The sequence below is a fragment of the Saimiri boliviensis genome, chromosome 8 (genome assembly GCF_048565385.1).
Source record: "Saimiri boliviensis isolate mSaiBol1 chromosome 8, mSaiBol1.pri, whole genome shotgun sequence".
NCBI lineage: Eukaryota > Metazoa > Chordata > Mammalia > Primates > Cebidae > Saimiri > Saimiri boliviensis.
In genome coordinates, this window is record NC_133456.1 from 109,822,786 (window position 1) to 109,846,613 (window position 23,828).

At 37.3% G+C, this 23,828-nt stretch overlaps 1 protein-coding gene across 4 annotated transcripts in view; it reads left to right on the forward strand.

Moving 5' to 3' along the window:
- Window positions 1-23,828, forward strand: part of USP6NL (USP6 N-terminal like) — a 146,683-nt gene that overhangs the window by 62,146 nt on the left and 60,709 nt on the right. For 3 of the 4 annotated variants that reach the window (XM_039478962.2, XM_074405040.1, XM_074405041.1), the window contains 2 exons: window positions 20,617-20,684; window positions 23,137-23,219. In XM_039478962.2, the coding sequence (XP_039334896.2) occupies window positions 20,617-20,684; window positions 23,137-23,219 (151 nt within the window). Of the gene's footprint in view, window positions 1-6,731; window positions 15,991-20,616; window positions 20,685-23,136; window positions 23,220-23,828 lie in introns of those variants that run through there. The other variant, XM_074405039.1, reaches the window with a different exon arrangement.

A 23,828-nucleotide genomic window follows, 5' to 3' on the forward strand; every position in this document is an offset into this window, starting at 1 on the left:
ATTGGCAGATGTTGGTACTAGGAACTTTTGAAATTCATGCTAATCCTGATCAGAATTCTAGCTTAGTATTGTTAAATCATGCTTTATGAATGGGTTTAAAAGGAAGTAATGGTCTTCAGGGACTTTTCTGGGTTTAATAAGAACACTAATACAACTTCCTTTTTTGTAGGAAAAGGCAACCTAAATAAATGTTGGAGATTCCACACACACACACACACCCATCCCCCGCTTTTTTTTTTTGGAACAGAGTCTTGCTGTGTCACCCATGCTGGAGTGCAGTGGCGCAATCTTGGCTCACTGCAACCTCTGCCTCCCAGGTTCAAGCAATTCTCCTGCCTCAGCTTCCCAAGTAGATGGGACAACAGGTGCCCACCATCACACTCAGTTAATCTTTTTTTTTTTTTTTTTTTTTTTGTATTTTTAATAGAGACGGGGTTTCACGGTGTTGGCCAGGTTGGTCTTGAAGTTCTGACTTCGTGATCCACCTGCCTCAGCCTCCGAAAGTGCTGTGATTACAGGTGTGCACCACCATGTCCGGCCCAGAGATAGTTTTATTTGAGTGTTAGAAAGATATTTATGTCTTCTGTGATCTTACTATAGACTAGAAGAAGAAATGATGGCTGGGGGATATAGGTCATACATAGATTTTATGATTGATTGATAGACCGTAGTTAAATTAATTTGTTGATGTTTATCAGAATGAAGGTCTTTGCCAGTGGGTCCTAGGATCTGATCTTATTCAGCAGTTTTTCAGTGGCTAGGGTGATAGTTTAGTTACATTTACTGGATTTATAAAGGGAAGGAGAAAGGTACAAAGTTGGTAGAGATAGCTAAAGTAAGGCTATGAAATTAAGATTTACAAAGATTTTTAGAGGATAGAGTCATGGATGAAAATGAAAAATGACATAATAATAAAATGTCAAGTTCTGTATTGAGATTGAGAAAGCTTCTAAGAGAGATATGAGAGGTTTTAATTAAGTATATGTTAATATGAACCCATTAAGTTGACTTAGCCAGAAAATAAAAGTGGATATTTGTTTGCAGATCAAAGGAGGTAATAGTCCTGCTGTTCTCCCATCAAATCTTTTCTGGAATATCATATTGAATTTAGGGAGTCAAATATCAAAGGAGACGTTAGTAAATGTCATGTGTTGGACAGTGTGAATATGTTAGAGATTTGTATTTATATCCCTATCATGTGGAAAAGCCTAATTTTGTTTAGAACTAAAAGGAAGACATTTCTAATAATAATTAGAACACTGCAAGCTGGAATGAGCTGACTTGTGAGATTTTCTTTTCTGGAAGCTTTAAGGAGAAATTGAGTGACCACTTATTAAGAGGTGTTATCGAGGGAACATCATCATTTGTGAGAGGTTGAGTTTTAAGTTTCCTTCCAATTTTTCAACTTTTTAAAAATTACTTTTTAACTTTAACCTTTTAAAAATCCAGTCAGTCTTGTCCTTAAGACTTAACTCATAACAAAAACCTTGTATTTATATAGCACTTAAAAGTTTTAAAATGCTTTTATGAGCTTGAGTAAGTGTGATCTTCACAAGAATTTTATGAGTTGGGCAGGAAATATTTTATAATTATCAGGCAGCTGTAGCGTAATGATTTTGAGTATGGGTTCTGGATCCCAACTATGTTCACATCCCGCCTCGCTGCCTGCTGTGAGACATTTGGAAACTTCAGAGTGCCTCCCTTTCCTCATCTGTAATTTGGCAACTATAATAGTGACTACACCATAGAGTTGTTTGAGTTTATATATGATAAAATGCTTGAGAAAGTACGCTTCGAACACTCCAGCCCACTTCAAACAGTGCCTGCCTTACTGGACACTGAGCACCTGTGAGCTCATGTTCTTTATGTGTTGTCATCATTATTTTTCCCTTATAGATGATGAGACTGAAACTTGTGCAGGTTGTGACTTGCCCAAGTTTACATCGATAGCAAGTGGTAGAGAAGTTAGTAGGAATTCTGTTGAATCAGACAAAAACAAAATGGAGTAAAGTTACTGGTATATGGAATAATTTTGTGAAACAGTATTGATTTGTTAAATGAATCAGTCAGATTATGAAATTACTGACTGTAGATTTGGGGAAAGCTGAAGTTTGCATGTGTTTACAGATAGACACACATTCTAGACGTAATTTGTTAGAGAAGTTCTTTCTAAAGCATATATCAATAAAGAAACCACATTTTCCAAAAGATTTTTGGTGCTTAGTTTGTGTTTAAAAGGAAGTATGCAATTTGGTTTGTTTGCATTACGTCTACTTGCCAGGAAGTTTAAGCTTCTGATTTCTAGATGTCCTTAGAGTTCTAGAAGAACATAAAGCCAACTGAAGGCAAGTCCTATAAGAAAAATCCAAATTGGTCTTATTTATAACATTACAAGAAACAAAGAATGGTTTTGCTGTAATTCTGTCCTACAAATAATCACCTTTTCTAAGTAAGTCATTAGCTGCTCTTTAGTTTTCTATTTATGTTAGAAATAGTTTGCAATTTACCTTTCTCTCACTGCTTCTATGGTCCTGTGGTAAACATATCTCCTATGGTAAGGATTTAAAAATTCATTTTTAAGGTTATAAGCATCTTGAAGGCATTTCTTGTCTTGATAAACTGTTTCTCAGTACTTAAAAAGAGCCTTGCACATAGAGAGTTTGTGAAATTGTAAAGCAGTGATGTTTTTCCTGGGAGCAGATCGACACTATTAAAAATGATCAATTAAAGTAATTTACAGTTCACATGGATAGTAATGTAAGCTGTCTGTCAGTATGTTTATTAAAGTCTTTTGTGGATGTTAATACACCAACCTTGAAAGTTATGTTCTTGAAAAGAACTATTGGAAAAACTATGGTCAGCAAGATCAGTGTCATATGCAAATGTAAGTTCACAGAAGAGGATACATTCTAAGAGGCTTTACAAGCATTTTTTTTTAACAAACATTTTTAAAAACAGAATACATGAAAGCCTTCAAGACATTCATTTCAAAACAGTCCAGATTTGTTAGCAGTAAAAAAATCTCATCTGGTATGTAAATTATCAGGAAAGTTGTTAGTGTGGTCTACTGAGGCAGATTCTCCTGTAAATTTTGTTACTTAACTTGTATTTTTAAGGTATTTGAGCCACTTCTGAAAAGCATAAAATGTAATGCTTTTAGTGTTTGTATTATCCTTTAAGTTTTGCAGCTCTCAGCGAAATGCTGATCCTTTTACAGGGGCCTGCGGGGTAATGGATATGCTTCTCTGGATGGGTCTTCTGTTCACATGTGGAGAAGGTGGAACACAGCAGTGTCACCTTCTCTTTCCGCTCATCACCCCTGGCTCCATGTCCTGCTGGGGGAGAAGGTGTTAACTGGTTTTCTTTTGGCCAAAGGAGAAAAGTATTAGCTCTTTAGATTTCTTTTCTTTCAGGGCAGTGAAGAAGCTAGAGGACATTCTCACTAGAAGGGCTGAGGGGACCTTACCCCAAATCCTCCTGGCTGTCAGATCACTGGAGGCCGAGGGAGGGTGGGGCAGAGAAGGGAGGCTTCCCTCCGTGGGAGAAGCTGTGTTGCAGTGGCCTTTTCCTTAGGAGGGATTTTTTTTTTTTTTGCTAATGTTAATTATATTTACAATTGCTTAAAAATTTATGTTTGTATTCTGAAAGGGTGGTATGTGTACATGAGAAAAAGTTCAAGGTGTACCAAAGATAGTAGAGTGAAAATTAAGCGTCCTTTCTATTCAGCCACCTAGATTTAATCTCCCCAGGACAACCTCTGTTAAGTGTGTGTAACTATTCTGAGCCTTGCCTTGTGTTGTTCTGTTTTGTTTTGGCTTACAGTGTATCTTGGAGATGAATTCAAATCAGTACATACAATTTTGCTTCATGATTTTTAATAACTGAATTGATGGACTTTTATGTTGTTTTTGGTCTTTTATTGCTGCATTATTAAGTTGGTCCTGCTTATCTACTCAGAAAATTTAGATTACTGTTAATAAATGCATTCTGTAATTTCAGGTGTAGCTTACTGAATGACTTCAAGACAAAGATTTCTAAAAAATATTTTCCACAGTGAGAAGGATGGCAGATCTTTCATGTAAAATGTTTTTTAAAATCAGTCTCCTTGGAGTGTGATGGTATTTTATGTGGAAATTGGCATAATTCTTCAAGGGCAGCACTGGGAAAGAGGCTCCCTTCCCCTACCCCACACTTGTGACTTGCTAATAGAGTTTTACTCTTTGACTGCTGTGTAAAAAATTCATTTATGATCTGATTGAACATTTGTTTAAGGTTTTGGCCAGGTGGATTGAGGGTGGGACGTTAGGTTGGGTTACCATAAAGAAACCTAAATATTTTTTGGGATCCCCAGATAAGTATGTTACTTGGGGCCCAAACAGCAGCTCTTTTTCCCTTTTCTCATGGATCAGTTGTGTTTAAGGGATTGTTTCTTTTAATATGTGGAATGTGATTGTGCAAGTGTCTCTGGAAATTTGCATTCTACTGTTATTTATTTTTCTCAAATATAGTCACTATTACAAAGGTAATATATATGGTAGATTATATAGATTTTTTTTAATATTGAAGAAATATGTGATTAGATTGGGTTTTAAAATTTGCTTTTTGAGCAAAATTTGCATAATTAAGGCTTAGAATAACCCTTATTTTGGTCATTCAAACATGAATGACGTTGATAATAATTATTGAATACCCAGATAATGATATGTTAGCAGAATCAAAATATTAATTAAATTTTTACTAAGTTATTTAGCTTTCTTGATGACTTCAAACTAATTTCTAATCTGTAAATACTTTTGTTGTTTTCCTATATATACTTCTGCTCCTGGGGTGGATTATTCAGTTGTCAGGGGTGAGTATTGTGAAAAAGGAGGTGAAGGAGACATGTTAGAAGTTTGGGGTCATGTCTTTCCTACACATTACTGTTGATGTAGCCCCTGTTGAAAGAGCTGTGCCTGTTGCTGGGGTCTCAGGCTTTTTATTATGACATTGTAGCTTTCGCTCCTCATCCACATGGTGAGTTTCTATCATGCTTTTGTTTTATTATTATTATTTTTTTGAGACAGAGTCTCATTCTGTCGTCTAGGCTGGAGTGCAGTGGCGTGATCTTGGCTCTTTGCAACCTCCGTCTTCTGAGACCAGGCAATTCTGCCTCTGCCTCCTGACTAGCTGGGACTACAGGCACCTATCACCACACCTGGCTAACTTTTGTATTTTAGTAAACATAGCCTTTTGCTATATTGGCCAGGCTGGTCTTGAACTCCTGGTCTTAGGTGATCCACCTGCCTCGGCCTTCCGAAGTGCTGGGATTACAGGTGTGAGCCATTGTGCCTGGCCTCTACCATGTTTTCAGGACCTGGATCAAATGTTGTCTTGTACTTAAAACTTTTTTCTGACTTTGTTTTTTTTTTTTCTATCAGCTTTTTTTTTTGTAGCATTAAAAAGACACACATGTATTAAGGAACATTTATCACATTATTTACAGTTGATTCTTTTTGCGTCTGATTCCCTCAAGAAAGTGATCTTTTTGAGGAACTGTTTTATCTGTATTCTATTAATGATAGCTAGGTACAGTGGCAGTAAATGGTGTTCAGTAGTTTTTGAATTAATGAATATTACAAAGTTTAATTCATCTCATTTCTCCAAGGAAAACCTGGTCTTTATATTCTCCATCTGATTGTCATTCACTTAATGATTGGCTACTAGGTATTCTAAGTGGAACTTTTAGGTATCCTTAGAGATAGGACAGAATTATTTTGATTATGCCATATAACTTTCTTTAAAACTTGTCTTACAACTTTCCATCTAAAATTATGCAGAACACCGAGGAGCAAGTTTTGCTTTCTAGTCACCATACTATGTTATGAAAAGGGTAAAATGTGTTTGGAAAATTAAAAAAAAATTTTTCCTAACTTATAGTGTCAATTTCATCTGTCTTTATTGCATTTCATTCCAGTGTTTTTTCTGTCTGTGGCTTTTTAAAAAATATATAAACAAATTAAAAATCTTTATTATTATTATTATTATTATTTTTAATTTTAAAACGCTGGGACGGCCGGGGGGCTGGGGGGTGGGAATCAAGTCCGAGGCTTTGGGCACTTGAGCACCAGGCGCTCACTAACTGAGCTAACCGGCCGCCCCTGTCTGTGGCTTTTCTTGTTTTATTTTGTTTTATTTTCCACAGTAGGTGGATGATTTATTATTTGGTATTGGAGTAACTTTAGGCTTCAAATGGTGCAGTTCTGGTGCATTCTATTATTCAAGATCTGTGTGCATCTAGGGGCGTTGCTCTGTCTTACCGTGGTAAAACACTTCTTTGGCCTTCTATTGACTTGAAGGCATTTCCTTGCCTCTTGCCCTTATTTAATGCTAGAGGATCCTTGTTGACAGATTCTCTTGATAAACCTTTGCTCATTTGCTTGCCATTGTATTCATTCAAAGCCTTCTTCCATGGTTCCAAGTGCCACTTCTCTAACTTAAGAACTGTGATCTTTGCAGTTAACCTACCAATTTTCTCATTTGTTTAATGAGCAATAATGATACCTCATAGTTTTGATGTAGGAAGACTAAATGAGGTAATATACACAAAGCATTTAGATTGTACAGAATAAATGCTAGTTATTACTTATGAGTCAGGTTCTTAGTTGCTACTTAATTCATCTGGTCTCTTCATGAGTGAGTACTATATATATATATATATATATATATATATATATATATATCTCATTATTGATGTTTGTTAAGTAAATCTTACTTATTATATGTTACCCTAACACAACATTATTAGCACAATAACAGTAACAGAATGTAAGGAATATCTATTGTATCAAACATATACACATATGAGATATGTATATATAATGCTGTTTAGAATTTGTGAGGTAAAGTGTGTGGAATGCAACTGTGTCTTGTGTTAATTCTGTGGTACTGTCCTCGGAGCTTAGGGCACTTTAAAAAATGATTGAGTGACAGTTTTAATGTGATATGAGCACTTTTATTTATTAAATCCCATTCAGTGTTACCAAATTGCTGGCTTCTGATGGCCTTCTGGTCAAATTTGAACCCAAGGGCCATTCAGGGACCCAATAATACTTACATAACTCAAAGGATGATAATACAGTTTTTCCTGTGGGCTTCTCAGTTGTTCTAGGCAATATCTCGCTCTTGTTTTTGAGTGTCATTTTAGGCACAGTTTGGCTTTTGCACATTATTTTTTATTTAAAGGTTAGAAACCTTATCATTGGGTTGACTGTTACCACTGTCAGTGAAATTAGTTACTAACCATGAGAGTGGGTGTTGTATGAATTATCTTCTTATGTCTGGTCTACAAGAATTTGCTGTAATTAGAACATTTCCTTTTAGTATTTATTGGGCCAAATTAGTGAATATAACTGCACATACTTGCAAATCTGAATGAGCTGGGAAAAAAGTTGTAAAAGCTAAGTGAATGAAGTATATTCAATTGAGCCTTTTCCGTAATCATGGAAATTAATCATGAAGGCAGTTGCTTTAGTAACATTAAAAGCATAAAGTATATTAGTAAATTTCAGTATCATTTGGTGATTAGTGTCAAATTGTTGCATGTTTCTTGATCATTTCCTTGTTATTATCCTAAAACACAGCTGAAAACATAATGTAGCAGGTCCAGTTGCTTATGATCACAAAGAATATTTCATATAAATTGTTCTTGGATTCTTCAAAATACCATTCATCTCTGTTTTGCACAAATAATTGACAATTTCATGTAATGAGATTGGAAGGCTACTGGAATCCAGAATATACAGCTGTTGAGAATTCACAGGAATCACATGTATTTGTTTCTATGGGAAGAAGTTTAAGGACTAGCAGAAGTGAGCAGAAATGTATTAAGATCATCTGTTGATATTTGTACTTCAACAAAAGTGCTTGGTGGTTAGAAATATGGCTTTGAAGTTGAAATTGGACAACCTGGTTTTTAAGTCCTTCTCTGTCACTTACTTTCCATGTGGCCTGAATTACTTAACCTTTCTACACCTCAGTCTCTGCATATGTAAATTGGGGATAGTCATGAAACTAACCTAGGCTGTTGTGAGGTTTAAGTGAGATTATGGATGTTAAATGCCCAGCACAGTGTCTGTCACATAATAACCTCTCAATAAACAGTTTATAAAATATCCACAAGCAAGGAGTTGTTACAAACCAATCTTGTGTCATCTGTTAAAACAATCATATTGCTGTAAAAGCAGCTAAAATATAATCTTGACTTTGTCAGCAACTGTAGGCAGGTTTAAGTGAGTAAAATGACTCATATGTTTGTCTTGGTTCTAAATATCTGTTGTTGGCAACTTTGTTATTCAACCCTGCCCCCAAATGTGGGATTGCACGCATATGCAACAGCTAGTAATTATGTCTCTCTTCAGTAGTAATGGTATTTAAATATTGTTACATCACTTCATATCCTTTTAAGCTGTGAATCATCTTACACATAAATGTAGGAGTTGCTAGTTTGATTTGGGGGTTCCAGCGAGTCACTAAGTGATACTATTTCTTTTCCTTGAGAAGTAAGGCACAGGAGACTGCCAGATGGAGATCAGATTGTCATTCCTCTGTTGGCTGATCAGAGGACATGACATTAGATCTAGAGTAAAAAGCACTTAGCCTGTTTGACTTAGACCTGTCCACTGGATGACTGACACAGCCAACAGCCCTGGGCCTCTCCTAAGGGCAGGCACCTTCCTGCGTGGAGAGCCCATAGAGAGACCAGACCAGGGGACACTCAGGGATAGAAGCCTGCACCCAGGGATGGCTGAGTGAGAGAGAGCAGGAGGTGAGCCTGTCTTGCCCAGGTGCTTCTTTCAGATCATTGACCCCACATGTCCTTCTGCTCCTTGGAGAGGAGAGTGGGAGAGTTCAGGAGCGCTGCCCTCACTGCATTTCCTCCATGTGACTTGAAGCATGATGTAAGCACACCCAGCCACATGAGCAGAGCCTTTCCGCAGTGAAAGGGGGCCTGTGCAGCTCTGCAAATAGAAGGAGAGATGAAGAGCAGAGAGAAGAGAGGGGCGGAGCATAACCACAGCAGACAGGTCTCTTGAGCCCTTCATCTTCCCGGTGCCCCTACGTTATTTAAAATGCAGGTGAAGGACTTTTTGATAACCAGAAGTACAAGTTTAGATAACTAGATTGTGACTTCTTGTGTCTGAATTTTAGTCTTCATAAAAATGTAAATGCTATCTTGAAATAGAATACATTGAATAAATATATAAGAGAAAGCTAAGAATCTTTAGCAAAAGGATACTTTTTTGTAGTGAGGGTACTTATGGAAATCAGCTTGTGAGTCTGATTTTCAGCATTCACTGATATATTAATTTTTTTAATTGATTGGATAATTCACTTTAGTAGTTAATTTTTAGTAATTTTTTATGCTTTTCAAGAAATATTTAATGAGCATCTACCATGGGCTAGGCACTGATAGATACTAGAGATACCAGGATGAATGAGAAAGTGTCCTCTTTTCATGGAGATCAGAGTTCAGTAGAAGAGGCATGTAATACATATATTTAGTAAAGTATTACAGGTAACAGATGTGGAAATACAGTAGGTCAAAAGCAACAGTGGCCAGTTCTGCCTTGCTGGCAATGGGCAGTGGTAAAGCGGAGCATATGCAAGCAACCTGCAATTCTATTTTTGATTTAATTTGAGAAAAAATTTTCTTTGTTATAATGAATTCGTGTCAGCAGTTGTTTCTAGGACTTTAAAAATTATTTTGTTTCTGATCTTTCCAGATATTAGGAAGCAAGTAATAGAAGCCTACCTAGGACTTGGTATGAGAAAAAAATTTATCTTCATTAAAACCATAATTTAAATATTTTATTATAGAAATATAAATATCTACCTGATGCAAGTTGCTCTGTGTATAAAATATTGGCAAATTGTCCTGTTCCCAATGATCTTAAAAATATGTGCTTACAAAAACAAACAACCTACCAGTTATTTAGATACTGTTGATCTTTTTATTTGCAGAAGCAGGGGGAAGCCATGGAGAATGGTGGGGACTCCTTGAAGGGAGGCTAAGGTGGCAGCTGGGAAGCTGATGGGAAGGGAAGTCATTTGGGCAATAGCATTACAATTGTGAATGCCCAGAGGCCAGGAGATAGATGCAGTGTGTGTGCCTGGTCCTTGAGCCAGCAGTGCTCAACACAGGGAAAGGGGAGGCCAAGCTAACAGAACTTTGCTGCATCCTCCCCAACCCCACTCAACCTACTTGCTTGGCAATTGGACATTTATAGAATTTGTTTGAAGGGTGTATTCTGCAAATTTAATGAAAAAATAAAAAATTACTAATTTAAAGCATGATACAATGGAAATAATGATAATAATGCTAATGGCAATTTAAGAAGTATTTTGAACGGAAAGGTATAAATCATATTTGTGCTGTTAATGAAAAGTTAAAATCGAAGAACATTTAGGCTTATTTCTTTTGGAAACTTTTATTGTATCAGATAGTGCATACTTAAACTAGAGGAATAGGCTGGGTGTTGTGGCTCTTGCCTATGATTCTAGCACTTTGGGAGGCCAAGGCAGGTGGATTGCCCCAGCCCAGGAGTTCAAGACCAACTGTAGCAATGTGGCAAAATCCCGTCTCGACAAAAAATACTAATATTAGCTAGGCATGGTGGCATGTGCCTGTAGTCCCAGCTACTTAAGGACTCAGGAGGCTGAGGTAGGAGGATCACTTGAGCTTAGGGAGGTTGATGCTGCAGTGCACTGTGATCGTGCCACTACACTCCAGTCTGAGTGGCAGAGTGAGACCTCATCTCAAAACCCCCCAAAACAAAACCTAGAGGCATATGAAAATGTATGTGGAACTTGTGTGACTCTTTTGAAGAGAAATCTGGGCATTTCTAAGGACTTCGTGGGTTGATGGCACTGGCTTTTTCATGTATCTTGCTGTCACTGGCTGTCCCTTTCCTTGATGGTGATTATTTATCCTGTTTTATAGTTGCAGCTATGATCTGTCTCTTTTCTTGTTGTTGTTCCCAAGTAAACATAAGAAAGGGAAGAAAATCAAATGATTTTTCTAAGTTTATATGTTAATTGGGGGAGGAAGAGGGAGATAAATGGCTTTTTGAAAGGTTTTGCAGTTTTTGAAAAGACAAATGTTTAATGTGGAATTAATATGGCTATGAGAGATGGAAGTGGGATTGCACTGGACCACAGTGAAGTATAGGATTGCATTGTCAACCTTCGTAATGGAAATATGATTAAGTAGCGGTAATTTGAGTCCAGAGCTTGAAGATGGCAGCCGGGTGCATGCATTCAAGTTGCCCTGAATGTACACCCCAATTAGCAGAAGTTACAAGTGGGTTTTTAAGGAAAAAAGAAGGGATCATTCCTAAGGTTTTACCAAGAATTTACATCAAAATAACATAAGCTATTGATTGTCTAAAACTTGTTCTTTGTATCACAAATTCCAAGAACCTGAAGGTAATGGGGGAGGCAGCTAGCCAGGAACAAAATGCCCTTAAACAGTCATCTCCAAGCATGGGAGGAGCCATAACTGAAGTCCCGTGTGGGCATCTCTTTCCTGGGCCTGATAGATTTTGTAGACCTCACAGAGCTCAGACTGCTCTGAGCTATTTTTCTTAGGATTCTAGATGATCTCCCAATAAAGGGAAATACAGGGGTCAGGAGGAGGTACTGGAGCAGTTTTTCCCATAGGACCACCAGTGGTAGGGTGGCTTAGGCTAGCCGGGGGTGCTACTTCAGAACATTGCTGTTGTAGAGGGAAAGGAGGTATATGTAGCCTTTAGGTTCCCATATTTCCTCTTGACCAGAGTGACCTGTCAAGGTAAGTGGTAATTCAGACTCTTGCTGAGGATGTACGTTCCTTTATGTGTTTTTTTGTGGCACTTTGATGTTCATCTGCTTCACTCTGCTCATTCCTCCTCTGAGCATTCCTTCCAGCCTTGGATCTAGAGCATGGCGAAATTATAGTGACATTTTGATCCGTGGTGTTTATTAAGATTTCAACATTTAAAATCATCTTTATTCTTAATATATCTTACTCTATGGTACAGTGATCACAAATATGTTTATTAAGATTTCAACATTTAAAATAATCTTTATTCTTGATATATCTTAGTCCATGATACAGTGAGAAAGTAATTACAACTAAAATCATATCTAAGAGCACCAGTGAATTTGGTTGAAAGTCACAAATAACTTACTCAGATTCTTTTAAGGAAAAGAGAGCATTTGCTGTTTGAATTCATTTTACTAGAATTGAAAGCCCTCAGGAACTGAAGCCTGAAGCAGCTTCGGGGTGGGCTATCCAGTCCTTTTGGGTTAAAAGATCTCTCTCTGGTGGTGACCGCTTTGCTCTGCATCTCGGGTGCTGTTTTCTTCTCTGTACCAGCCACTTCTCTCTGCTTACTGGCAGTTTTTACTTCCTCATTTTTTCAACTTGGCTTTGGTCATCATTGCCTATGAAGCTTTTTATTGCATGGTGCTTCATCTTTAACTCCCACTACCAATCGATCCATTCTCTAAGTTTCTCTTAGGTCAAATTCCCAAGAGAGGACTGGTTCAATAAATTATACTAGTACTTTAGGATGCTATCAAGCTGTGGAAAAGGTTGAGGTAGACCCACTGGGGTACTGGAGAAACTGCGTTCACTGACATCACATTGGCAGCTTGGAAATTGGCCACCCATAGCATAAGTATTTGCCAAGTGGAAATCTGCAGATGCCACAAACAGAGCTCATTGCCTCTGCCTCTTTCCCCAGAAATGGTTGCTAAATCTTTAGGGGCACTGATCGATAGATCTATAGGTGTTAATCTGTACAGTCTCCAAGATGTACTGTTAAGTGAAAAAGAAGTGTAGATTTTAGAATGATTCTAGTTTTTGAATAAACACGGAGATTAAATATTTGTGGGTGTGCATGAATACATGCAGATTCTTGAATAGTGTGGAGAATATTTTTGGCAGGTAACAGTGATTGCTTCTAGAAAGTGGGGGCTTAGGTTTGGAGTGGGGAGTGTGTATGCAGATCAGGGAGTTCAGTCATTGTATTTTATTGCGAACATTAATAACCAATAAAATTCTTACATAATTACAATAGTGTCAATATCATTTACTTCAGTTTCAAATATTATGGTGTATGTAGGGAAGGAAATATAATTCTAATGTTAAAGATGTCAAGGTCAAATGAACTCATTTTTCTCATATACCATCAAGGTCACAGCCATGTTCCTTTGTATTTTATGTCATGTCAGACTGACTTTTCTCACTCTGTTAATTGCTTGTCTTCAGATTTCTAATATCCCCTTACAATCTTTTTGATGTCTTTATATGTAAACTTTTACCGTATCACTGATATACCCATGATCTATGTGTTGTCTGGAATCCACTTTCTTCTTGAAGATACCTGTTTCCTATTCTGATGTAGACAGGTTGCTCTCTATGCAGCTACACAGTTGGCATCTGGAAATGTCTAATTTTGGCCTGCGGCAAAATTAGAATATGTTATGAATATTGTTTTTGCCTCTCTTTTTTATTTTGTTTAAAAAAATTATTCTGACTCTTGCTAAAAAGGTGAAGGACCTAAAAATTCAGGACCATTGCAGTAGGTGTCAAGACTCAAAATAGTGAAGAGAGATCAGACTGAACTCTGCACACAGCAAGGGCAAGTGGAGATGTATAGCCAGTGAGCAGAGCAAGAAGATCAGTGACGGAAAAATCACTAAAAGGAGAGACATCAAGTGTAGGGGGATTCTGGCTAAACCGACGTCACGGGATTGAAGACAGGCCAGAGTGATCAGATATCAAGGGTGGGAGATGAGGAATCTTTTTAGATATCCAGGATAATCAGATATGAAGGGTGGGGGGATTCTTGCCAAACTGGCTTAGCAGGATTCTTGGTACAACTGGGCTAGGCAGGCTGAAGACAGGACAAGGCTGAGGTAGAGGGCTAGTCAAGAAGAGAGCTCAAAGGAGCCTGCCCAAAGTTTGGTCAAGGAGCATCTTTGTCAGTTCTTCCTGTTGCTTTTCTGTAGTATACTCTCAAATTCTTTTTTCAGAGCAACATTACATAGGCAGTAAACGTTGAATCCTTGTGTTTTCATGCTACTGTAACGGCTTACCATAAACTTGGTGGCTTAAACAACACAAATGTATCATTTAATGGGTTCTGGAGGTCAGAAGTCTGAAATCAAGTTTCTCTGGGCCAAAGTCAGCAATGCTGGTTCCTTCTGGAGCCGCTAGGGGAAAATCCATTTCCTTGCCTTTTCTTGCTTCTGGAGGCTGCCTCCTTTCCTGAGCTGGTGACGTCTTGCTTCACACCACCTGCTCCCTCCTTTAACCTTCTTGCTTCCTGTTTAGAGGATGCTTGTGACCCCACTTGGGCCCACTTGCATGATCCAAGGCAGTCTTCTGAACTCAAGATCCTTAGCTCAATTATATCTGCAGTCACCTTTGTAATACAAGGTTAACATTTACGGATTCCAGAGGTTAGGATGTGGACATCCTTGGCAGGGCAGAGGGTCATTCTCTAGCTTACCACACCTTGTAATATCTAAAAATCTTTTTTATTTTTCCTCATGGTTGGTGTAGAATTCCAAGTTCATGATAATTTTTTTGCTCATAACTTTGGAAATAGTGTTTCGTTATCTTCTAGCTCATTAGAAGTTTGGTGCCAGTCTAATCTTCCTTGGTATATGGCTTGAGAAGTTTCTCTCCTCTAAACTTCTGAGATGTTTTGCTTTAGTTGAATACTTCACCTGGCTTAAACTGAGCATAAACTTTAGTGTCCAGTTAAGTATAGTTAATGTTCATAGGCGTGCCTCTAATAGGGCTGTTACTTTTGCAACATGATTTCCAAATTACAGGTTCCTACCCATTTAAGAGAGACAATGAAGGGAAGAAGGAAGGAATAAATAAAACAGTGGAAAAATTCACAGTGCCATCTTACAGTACTTGTGGTACATATTGTCTCATGGGACATTTGTTTCACTTGTATGTGTGTGTGGTTTGTTAAAAATGTCCAAAATCTGGCCTGGCGCGGTGGCTCATGCCTGTAATCCCAGCACTTTGGGAGGCTGAGGCAGGCGGATCAGGAGGTCAAGAGATTGAGACCATCCTGGCCAATATGGTGAAACCCTGTCTCTACTAAAAATAAAATTTAAAAAATTTAGCTGGGCATGGTGGCACTGGTCTGTAGTCCCAGCTACTCAGAAGGCTGAGGCAGGAGAATCACTTGAACCCAAGAGGTGGAGGTCGCAGTGAGCCAGAATCGCGCCACTGCACTCCAGCCTGGCAACAGAGAGATAGAGACTCTGTCTCAAAAAACAAGTCCAAAATAACTACTTTAGCATGTATTTTGCTTCTTGTCTCAAACGGGCTGAAACAGAGGCTGCAGTTTTCACATTAAAAATTATTAAAAATTACATCAAGATATAAAATGTATTTGAGGAGAGGAGCATTTCTGCTTGGCTTTAGTTTAATGTTTTAAATAAACATTTTATTTGTTGCTCCGTGATAAGTTTTATTTTTAATAAGAAAGTGGCCAATTTTGAGACTCAAGATGAAGGCACATCATGAAGCTGCTTGTTTCAAGCCCCCATTTGTTAGTGGATGGAATGCTGGTGTAGGCTGGTGTGCCTCATAGTTGGGATGTAGCCTGAAAGCCATGTTTTCATTCTCAACAATGATCAGCTTTGTTTGAAAATATATAGTCTGTGTGTGTAACCATGGAAAGGTCTTTTTCCCCCTTAGAAGAAGACCGAATGCATCTCAAATGCTTTCTTCTTGTGCTTGTTTCACAGATAGTTTAAAGTAGAGCTGCTTCTGCCTTTCTTTGTTTTAGTTATTGCAGAATGTGTGAGGTACCACCTAGAACTCTTGGCATGTTCGAGAACTATAAAATAATAATGAAATCTTGCAATAGATAAGTTACTCTATGAGGACTGAAGCCGTTGTTAATTCCCAAGGCCAGACTGATAATCTGACAAAGGGTAAAGTACTTTTAAAGTTAATGTTCTTTATATTTTTAATGTTCATTTGTCAAAATGTACTGCAGGAAAAATAGTCTGCTGTAAATTTTGTTCTATTGGAAATAAACTTTAGTAAATGTATGAATTTTTCATTGCAACTTGGTGTTAACTGAGTGGCATTAAGATACAATGCCTGCTTTTAAATCATATAACTCAGGAGGATACTGGATTCTTAAAAGCTCTTGGCAGATTAAATGGAAAAAGAGGTCATCTTAGAATTGTATGGTTTTCAGTTTTTAAAATGCTTCTTAAAAATGTGTAGTCATTTTCATCTGTAAATTTGTGCTGAGATATTTTCTTGTATACTTGAGTATTTCCTGCACACTTGAGTATTCAAATATCTTCTGATCCTTACTGCTTGAAATATGCCTCTTTTACTTTGAAACTTTGTTACATTAGATATAAAGTCATCAAAAATAATTTGGTTTAATTTGGCTTGGATAATATAGTTGGTTTTTTTTTTTTTTTTTAACTAACATCCTGGTGAAATTAGAGGACTGATTAACTTAAAGTAGTTGATCTCAGTTGGGTGCAGTGGCTGACACATATAATGTCAGCACTTTGGGAGGCTGAGGTGGGTGGCTCACCTGAGGTAAGGAGTTTGAGACCAGCTTGGCCAGCATGGTGAAACCCCATCTCTACTAAAAATACAAAAATTAGCTGGTCATGGTGGCTCACGCCTGTGGTCTCAGCTACTCGGGAGGTTGAGGCAGGAGAACAGCTTGAACCTGGGAGGTGGAAGTTGTAGTGAGCTGAGATCACACCACTGCGCTCTAGCCTGGGCAACAGAGTGAGACTCGGTCTTGAAAGAAAAGAAAGTAGTTGAGCTCCATATTTCTGCACATGGTTTTATTTTTATTTTTAATAATAGGAACTTTTTCTTCAGCTACAGTTATTTTAACACTCATGATTGCTCTTTACCATAATATTTTGACAACAAGTGGTATTGTATTTCAAACCACATTTTCCCAAGTAAACTTTTATTAATTATGGATTTATCATGCAAGGAGAGCATAAAGATGTGGTGTGAATTGTTGGGATAATGCCCCGATTAAATTTTTATTTGATAATGATGTGACGTAAGTACTAACCAACACAGCTGCCACTGTTTATAGGTGCCTGGAACTTTGTTCACATTTGCACACAGACACAAGACAGCTGTTGATACCATTTTCAGTCACTGTTTTGGGGTACACTGTTGGTTCTTTCAACAGAATTTCTAAATAAGTAATCAGAATGAAACCAAAGGAAGTGTTCTAGTGTAATTCTTAATAAATTTCAGACCAGATAGTATCAGCCATAATTTAACTACAGCAAACCCTACCTAAGGATACTGCTTCTTACTGTATAGATGGTTGCCTTGCAATGCAGATTTTCAAATGTCTCTAAACTGAATATTGGCAAATATTGACATGTTTCATTTAGTTTCCTTTAAGAAGCAGATTTGGCTATATTTTCCAAAATGCCCTTGGCTTTAAATTCACCCTCCTTTTGAATACATACATTAATATTATAAAATTTTCTCTCCATGGGGAAACTCAGGGATAAGAAATTTCTAAGGGAGTTTAAAGATTGAGAATTTATTTATGTGATTTAGAGTTAACTGTTCTGATCACTTTAAAGTACATCATCCTTCTCCCAAAAAATCATGATACAATTTCATCCAATTCCAGTAAGAAGTCCAGTATTTCTGGAAGTCTCTATGGACTGACAGTGATCTCTGTAAAGGTTTGTATTTTATAGCTTGCCACATTGATGTTTTCTTGGGCTACTTCACGCCTTCACCTCCCAACCCCGTTCCTTGCCTTTACACTTTGAAACTTTTCATTGTTATGTTGGAAATATATGTGAGACTCCTAGGACTAGTAGCAGGAATAAGGGACTGGTATAAAAGACATTCCAATAAAGCATTCATCTATTGAATTTGACCTAATTACCAAAGAAATGCATGTTTCTGATAATAGAAATGAAGTTTCATTAAGTAGTCAGATTCTCTCATTTGAATTTAATTTCTTTTTCTTTTCTTTCCTCTTTCTTTCTTTCTTTTTTTTTTTTTTTTTTTTTTTTTGAGACAGGGTCTCACTCTGCCACCCAGGCTGGAATGCAGTGGCACGATCTCAACTTACTGCAACCTCTGCCTCCTGGGTTCAAGCGATTCTTCTGCCTCAGCCTCTAACTAGCTGAGACTATAGGTGTGCACCACCATGCCCAGCTAATTTTTGTATTTTTAGTAGAGATGGTGTTTTGCCATGTTGGCCAGGATGGTCTCAAACTCCTGGCCTCAAGTGATCTGCCTGCCATGGGATTACAGGCATGAGCCACCACTCCCAGCTTGATTTTAATTTCTATTAATTTGCTTTCCTTACACTTTGGTAGATGTGTGAGTATCATGTTTTAAAATTGGGCAACAGAAGAGTGAAAAAGAAACTGACAAAGGCTCATATGTCTAAAATAGGATAGTGAATATGTATATAATTGAGTTGATTATCTCAGACTTCTGTTTGCATTAATTCTTGGTGAAAATCTGAACAACTCGTTTGTTTTTATTTTATTGAATCATTCTGTTTAGTTATTCACACATCCCCCAAAGGGAAGCATATTAACATTTTGTAGTTTAACTGGGAGAAGCAGTGACAGAAACATTTTTTCCCAAATATGCTTTAACGTATTTACAACTTCCCACTCTGCTGTTTTTACTCTTACAAACAACCTTGTGTTGTTTGATTATCTCACTGGCATAAATCTATAGAGGTAGAATTGCTGGGTAAGGATATGTCATCTGTTTTCAGATTTTTTAATACATATTATCAAATTACTTTCCAGAAAGATTTTATATATTTATGTTTGTCTTCATTGTAAGGAACTGCAAATGTCCTCACATTGTTGTCAACATTGACTATTATCCATGCATTTTTTTTGGTTAGGCTAAATAGGTGCACAGTGATATTTTGAAACTTGTGTTTCTTTAGTTACTAATGAGGTTGATTTTTTTTTTCTATGTCTTAGTTTTTCATTTTACATTTTATTTTTATCTGACTTATATTTGGCTTAAAGATTCAGCAGTCTGTACGACTTATTTTGAAAATAGCAGACTCCTGTGTTTTTCACTGCCTGCTCCGTAGAAGTAAGCACTCTACACTGCCCTGGTGGATTCTTTTCTTGTGTGCCTCCATTACTCTAGGTAATATGCCAGTATTGCTACTTCCTGCATCTTTCGTTTTTGGCATTTCTATTGATTTCCTGCTTTGGAGAATGAGGATTTGGTTTTCCACCCTGCATCTGGCTCTGCTACACACAGGCGTGTCCCTTCAGCTTTCAGGGACTTGATTTCCTTTACTCAGCTCCCTTTTTTTTTTTTTTAACCCCACCTCTCCTTAGGAACCACCATTTGCTTTGAGGAGGGCATTTCAAGAATCCCTATAGTTGTCATTTTAGTGGGGTTTTAGGAGAAGTGGATGTAAAAGTGTGTGTGCCATCTGCCATCTATGTCTTTAGTAATCATTTTTATAAAGTAGTAATTAAAATTGTGGGCTGTGGAGTCAAGACGAATTGAAAACTATCTTTGCCTGTGGACAGGTTGCTTAAAATCTCTAAGCCTCTGTTTTTTTTTTTTAATCATTGGTGTAGGATTCTTAATGTTACCTACCTTAGAGTGTCATATGATAAGGCAGGGTAAAGTGATTAGCACAGTATTTGCTGTCTGGCAGTATCTTACTATCTGCCAGGCACTTAGTAAGAATGCAATATAGTTGTTACTGTTGTTACTGCTGTTGCTACTTTTGGGAATTTCTTGCTCATAACTGTTGCCGAATTTTCTTTTAGAATGCCTTTTTTTTTTTAATTATAAGAGATGCCTTTTTTTTTTTTTTAAGAGATGCCTTTTATAGTCTGTTACTGATCTTTTAAAAAAAAAAAGTATGGTACATATTCATGCTATTTCATGTTATGAGCTCAACTTTTGTTGTCAGATTTGTTTTTTTGAAAGTCTCCTAGTGTTAATGAGGATGAAGGGGTGTGTGTGTGTGTGTGTGTAAACACACATGTGTATCATAAAACCAGAGTCCTAGAGATCAGTTAGGAGATTATTATAGCAGCTGAGACTGTTGATAAAGAGACCTAAAAGGCTAGACGAAGATGTATTTGTATCATGTAAAATAAATATTGTATCTTGTGCTAGTTTATTTTGTGGAGATCCAAGTTCCTTTAATTTTTGAAAGCCTTTTTGAATGTTCATCTCTTCTACTCAAGTGGGCTTCATCTGAAAATTTAGAGCTTTCAGTTTCATTTTCTACTTAATATCAATTTCTGTGAAATTTTAGATCCAAAATTATTTCATGAAGAATAAGATTATGTCCTGAGTGTATGCCTTAATACACTTGCTTTTTTTTTTTGAATATTACTTTGTATTGCTATTCCAACGTTGTAGTTACAAATACTTAGCTTGTTCTTTTATTTGATTTTGTTGATTTGTCATTTTAAGCAGTATTCATTGTTTTGTTTTATTTGTATTTATTTTGTCTTAGTTTCATAATTAACTGTACAATTCTTTCAATAACAGTTCATTTAAATTTAATGTCTTCTCTGCAGATTCAGACCAGGATGTAGCACTCAAACTTGCCCAAGAGCGAGCTGAAATAGTTGCTAAATATGACAGAGTAAGTATCCATATTTACTCTTTGAGTGAGTTTTATTAGAAAACCATATAAATAGAAATGAATTTGCTTTTTGGAGAGCTTAAATTACAGAAGCAGTTTGTTTACTTCACAGGGACCTAGAGGTCATCTTTCTTCTCTGACTTCATCTCCTCTCTTTTTTTCTCCTTTTCTCCACTTCAGTCTCTTGCTGTTCCTTCAGCACGCCAGGCCTACTCCTGCCTCAGGGCCTTTGCACTGGCTGTTTCCTCTGCCTGGGACACTTGTGTCCTGGATATCCTCATGTCTCATTGCCTCACGTCTTTGAGATCTTTCCCCAGATGCTACTATCTTACTGAGATCTTCTCTGACCTCCCACCTCCCTGTTTAATGCCCCTGCTTCTACCTGCAGCACTCGGTACACCTGCAGAGACACTACCTGCTAGGCAGGAATTTCTTTTCTTTGATTTATCCTTTTGTATCCTAAATGCCTAGAACATTTCCTGATTCACACTAGGTACTCAATACTTGACTAAGTAAGTATATTGAACTACATATCCATTGCATTCATAGTTTACATCTGCTATTATAAATTTACCATGGATCTTAGATTTTGAATTTATATTATACATTTATGTATAATTTCCATTAGCATTTTATCCTTATGTTGGTATGGAATCTCTTTTTGATATTACAGAAAATCACAATTATTGACAATTGACATACCTCCTTATACCTTACCTCCTGAGGTCTATAATGAGTCCTAGCAATGATTTATAAATGTTATGTTTTGTATTTGTATCACTTGCATGTAATTATATATCTGTTCCTTTTGATTATTTGTGAGAATAACAGGAGATTAAATCATAGAAAGCAACCTGGACCATGTCCGCCTTCCATGAGGCATAAGGTGGTGCTCAGCTTATCAGAGTTCATTTTTGAAACGTCAGACACGGTTTCCCTTACTGTGATGAGATTTCATTGTAGTCCGTGAAAAACAGTTTACTTGTTTAACTGCTTCACCAATTTAAAACCAGTGTCAACCGTCATTCATACCTGCTTGTGTGCATTTTTTCCCCCACAGTTAACACAGGCCAGGCATCATGCTTGGGGATTCATAGACAGAAATGAGTGCCAGGAGTCCTTGCCTACAGCATGCTCACAGTGTACTGAGAGGAGAACACCCAAGCAGACAGTTATAAAATATACTCAGATGGTGGTGCCCACAAGACAGTTGGGAGTTTGAGTCTAAAATTAGAGGGATTGGTATAGATAGATATATTTGGGGTTTCTTCACTGATCAGTGTTTGTTAGTAGCCTACGAGTAAATGATACCTACATTAAGAAGAGCAGTGGGCTGTGGACCGAACTCTGGGCACACCAGCAATGAAGAGTTACCCATGAAAAAGCCAAAAGAGTCTAGGTATGGTGGTTCATGCCTGTAATCCCAGCACTTTGGGAGGCCGAGGCAGGTGGATTGCCTGAGCTCAGGAGTTCGAGACCAGCCTGGGCAACACAGTGAAACCCCATCTCTACTAAAATACAAAAAATTAGCTGGGCGTAGCAGCGTGTGCCTATAGTCCCAGGTACTTGGGAGACTGAGGCAGGAGAATTGCAAGAACCCAGGAGGCAGAGGTTGCAGTGAGCCAAGAGCACGCCATTTTACTCCAGCCTGGGTGACAGACAGAATGAGATCTCAAAAAGAGAGAGAGAGAGAGAGAGAGAGAGGGAGGAAGAAGGAAGGAAGGAGGGAGGAAGAAGGAAGGAGGAAGGGGCAGGGAGGGAGGAAGGAAGGAAGGAAAAGAAAGAAAGAAAAAGCCAAAAGACGAGTTGTTGGGCATGAGGAGACCATAAGAGGACAATGTCACAGGAGTTGGGAAGAGGGAGTGAGCAACACTTGACACGTACACTTCAGAGATCCATTAGATGAGGCCCGAGGAGTGTCCACCGGGTCTGACAGCTGGAGGATCATTTTTGACCTTGGTTAAGAGTAGTTTTAGGCTGGCATAGCTGTGAAGTAAAGAAATAGACAAGGAGCTTCTCTGCCTGCTTCTCTGAGTTTACATAAAAAGGCAAAAAACAAACAAACAAACAAAAAACCATCTTTTTCTGAGATACATTTGGTCTAGAACTGTAAGGTTCGGCAGTTTCTCTTGAGTGACTTTCTCATCCCCATTGCTCTTCTTTCCTCATCAACTTCCTCAAGGAACCCTGGCCTGATCCAGGCTCAGCTCCACGTCAGCTGCTGCTGGGACACAGTATCTTCCAGAGTCATAACTAGGAAATAGTGTTTATCTTGCCAAAAATAGTTGGGTTTAAATGGTAAAAAAAATGTTAAGGTTCATAATGCCTCATTTCCAGCTCTTATTTTTAATAGTACATTAAAAATAGCCCTTATTTCTTCATTCTTTTATTTTTTAAAAAATTTACTTTTGTAAACTCTGATTAACATTTTTGTGTGTGTGCCTTATTTTAGGGACGAGAAGGTGCAGAGATTGAACCTTGGGAAGACGCTGATTACCTTGTATACAAAGTCACAGATAGATTTGGCTTTTTACAGTAAGTCACATAGATTGAAAGCTTGCTTTTTTGATTATAATGTTTCTATGGTCACCTATTATATAGATTTTTTAAATTTTTAAATATAATTACTGTGAATAAGTAATAGTCTTACAATATACTTTTCTGTACTAATTATTGGGATTCTTAACAACTCTGTGATTAAAATTTGACTGTGTTTAAGAACGTAATTTTAAATATTTTTGCAATTTAGTAAAAACATTAAGTGCAGTAAATGAGTTACATTAATAATTTAACAGAGTTAAATGCAAATGTATGATTTACATTATTTAAAAAATTATAAAACATTTCATAGTGTACCAGTGCATTTTAAAAATAAATAGCAGTTTGAACTTTATTGTTATGCAGCCTAAAAATGAGCATTGTAAATAAATGTCATTGCTCTTCCTTATAGTTATAAATATATTCATAATACTGCTTCTCAAAATTAATTCCATTCATCCTGAATATGTTATATGAAGAGTTGAGAGAGGTCTAGATCACTATGAGGTAAAGTAGTTAAAATAATTTGGATCCTTAAAAACATCCTGCACATGATATGAATCTGTCTCTTCTGATTCTTAAATTGTTTAAACAGATTCCTACAGG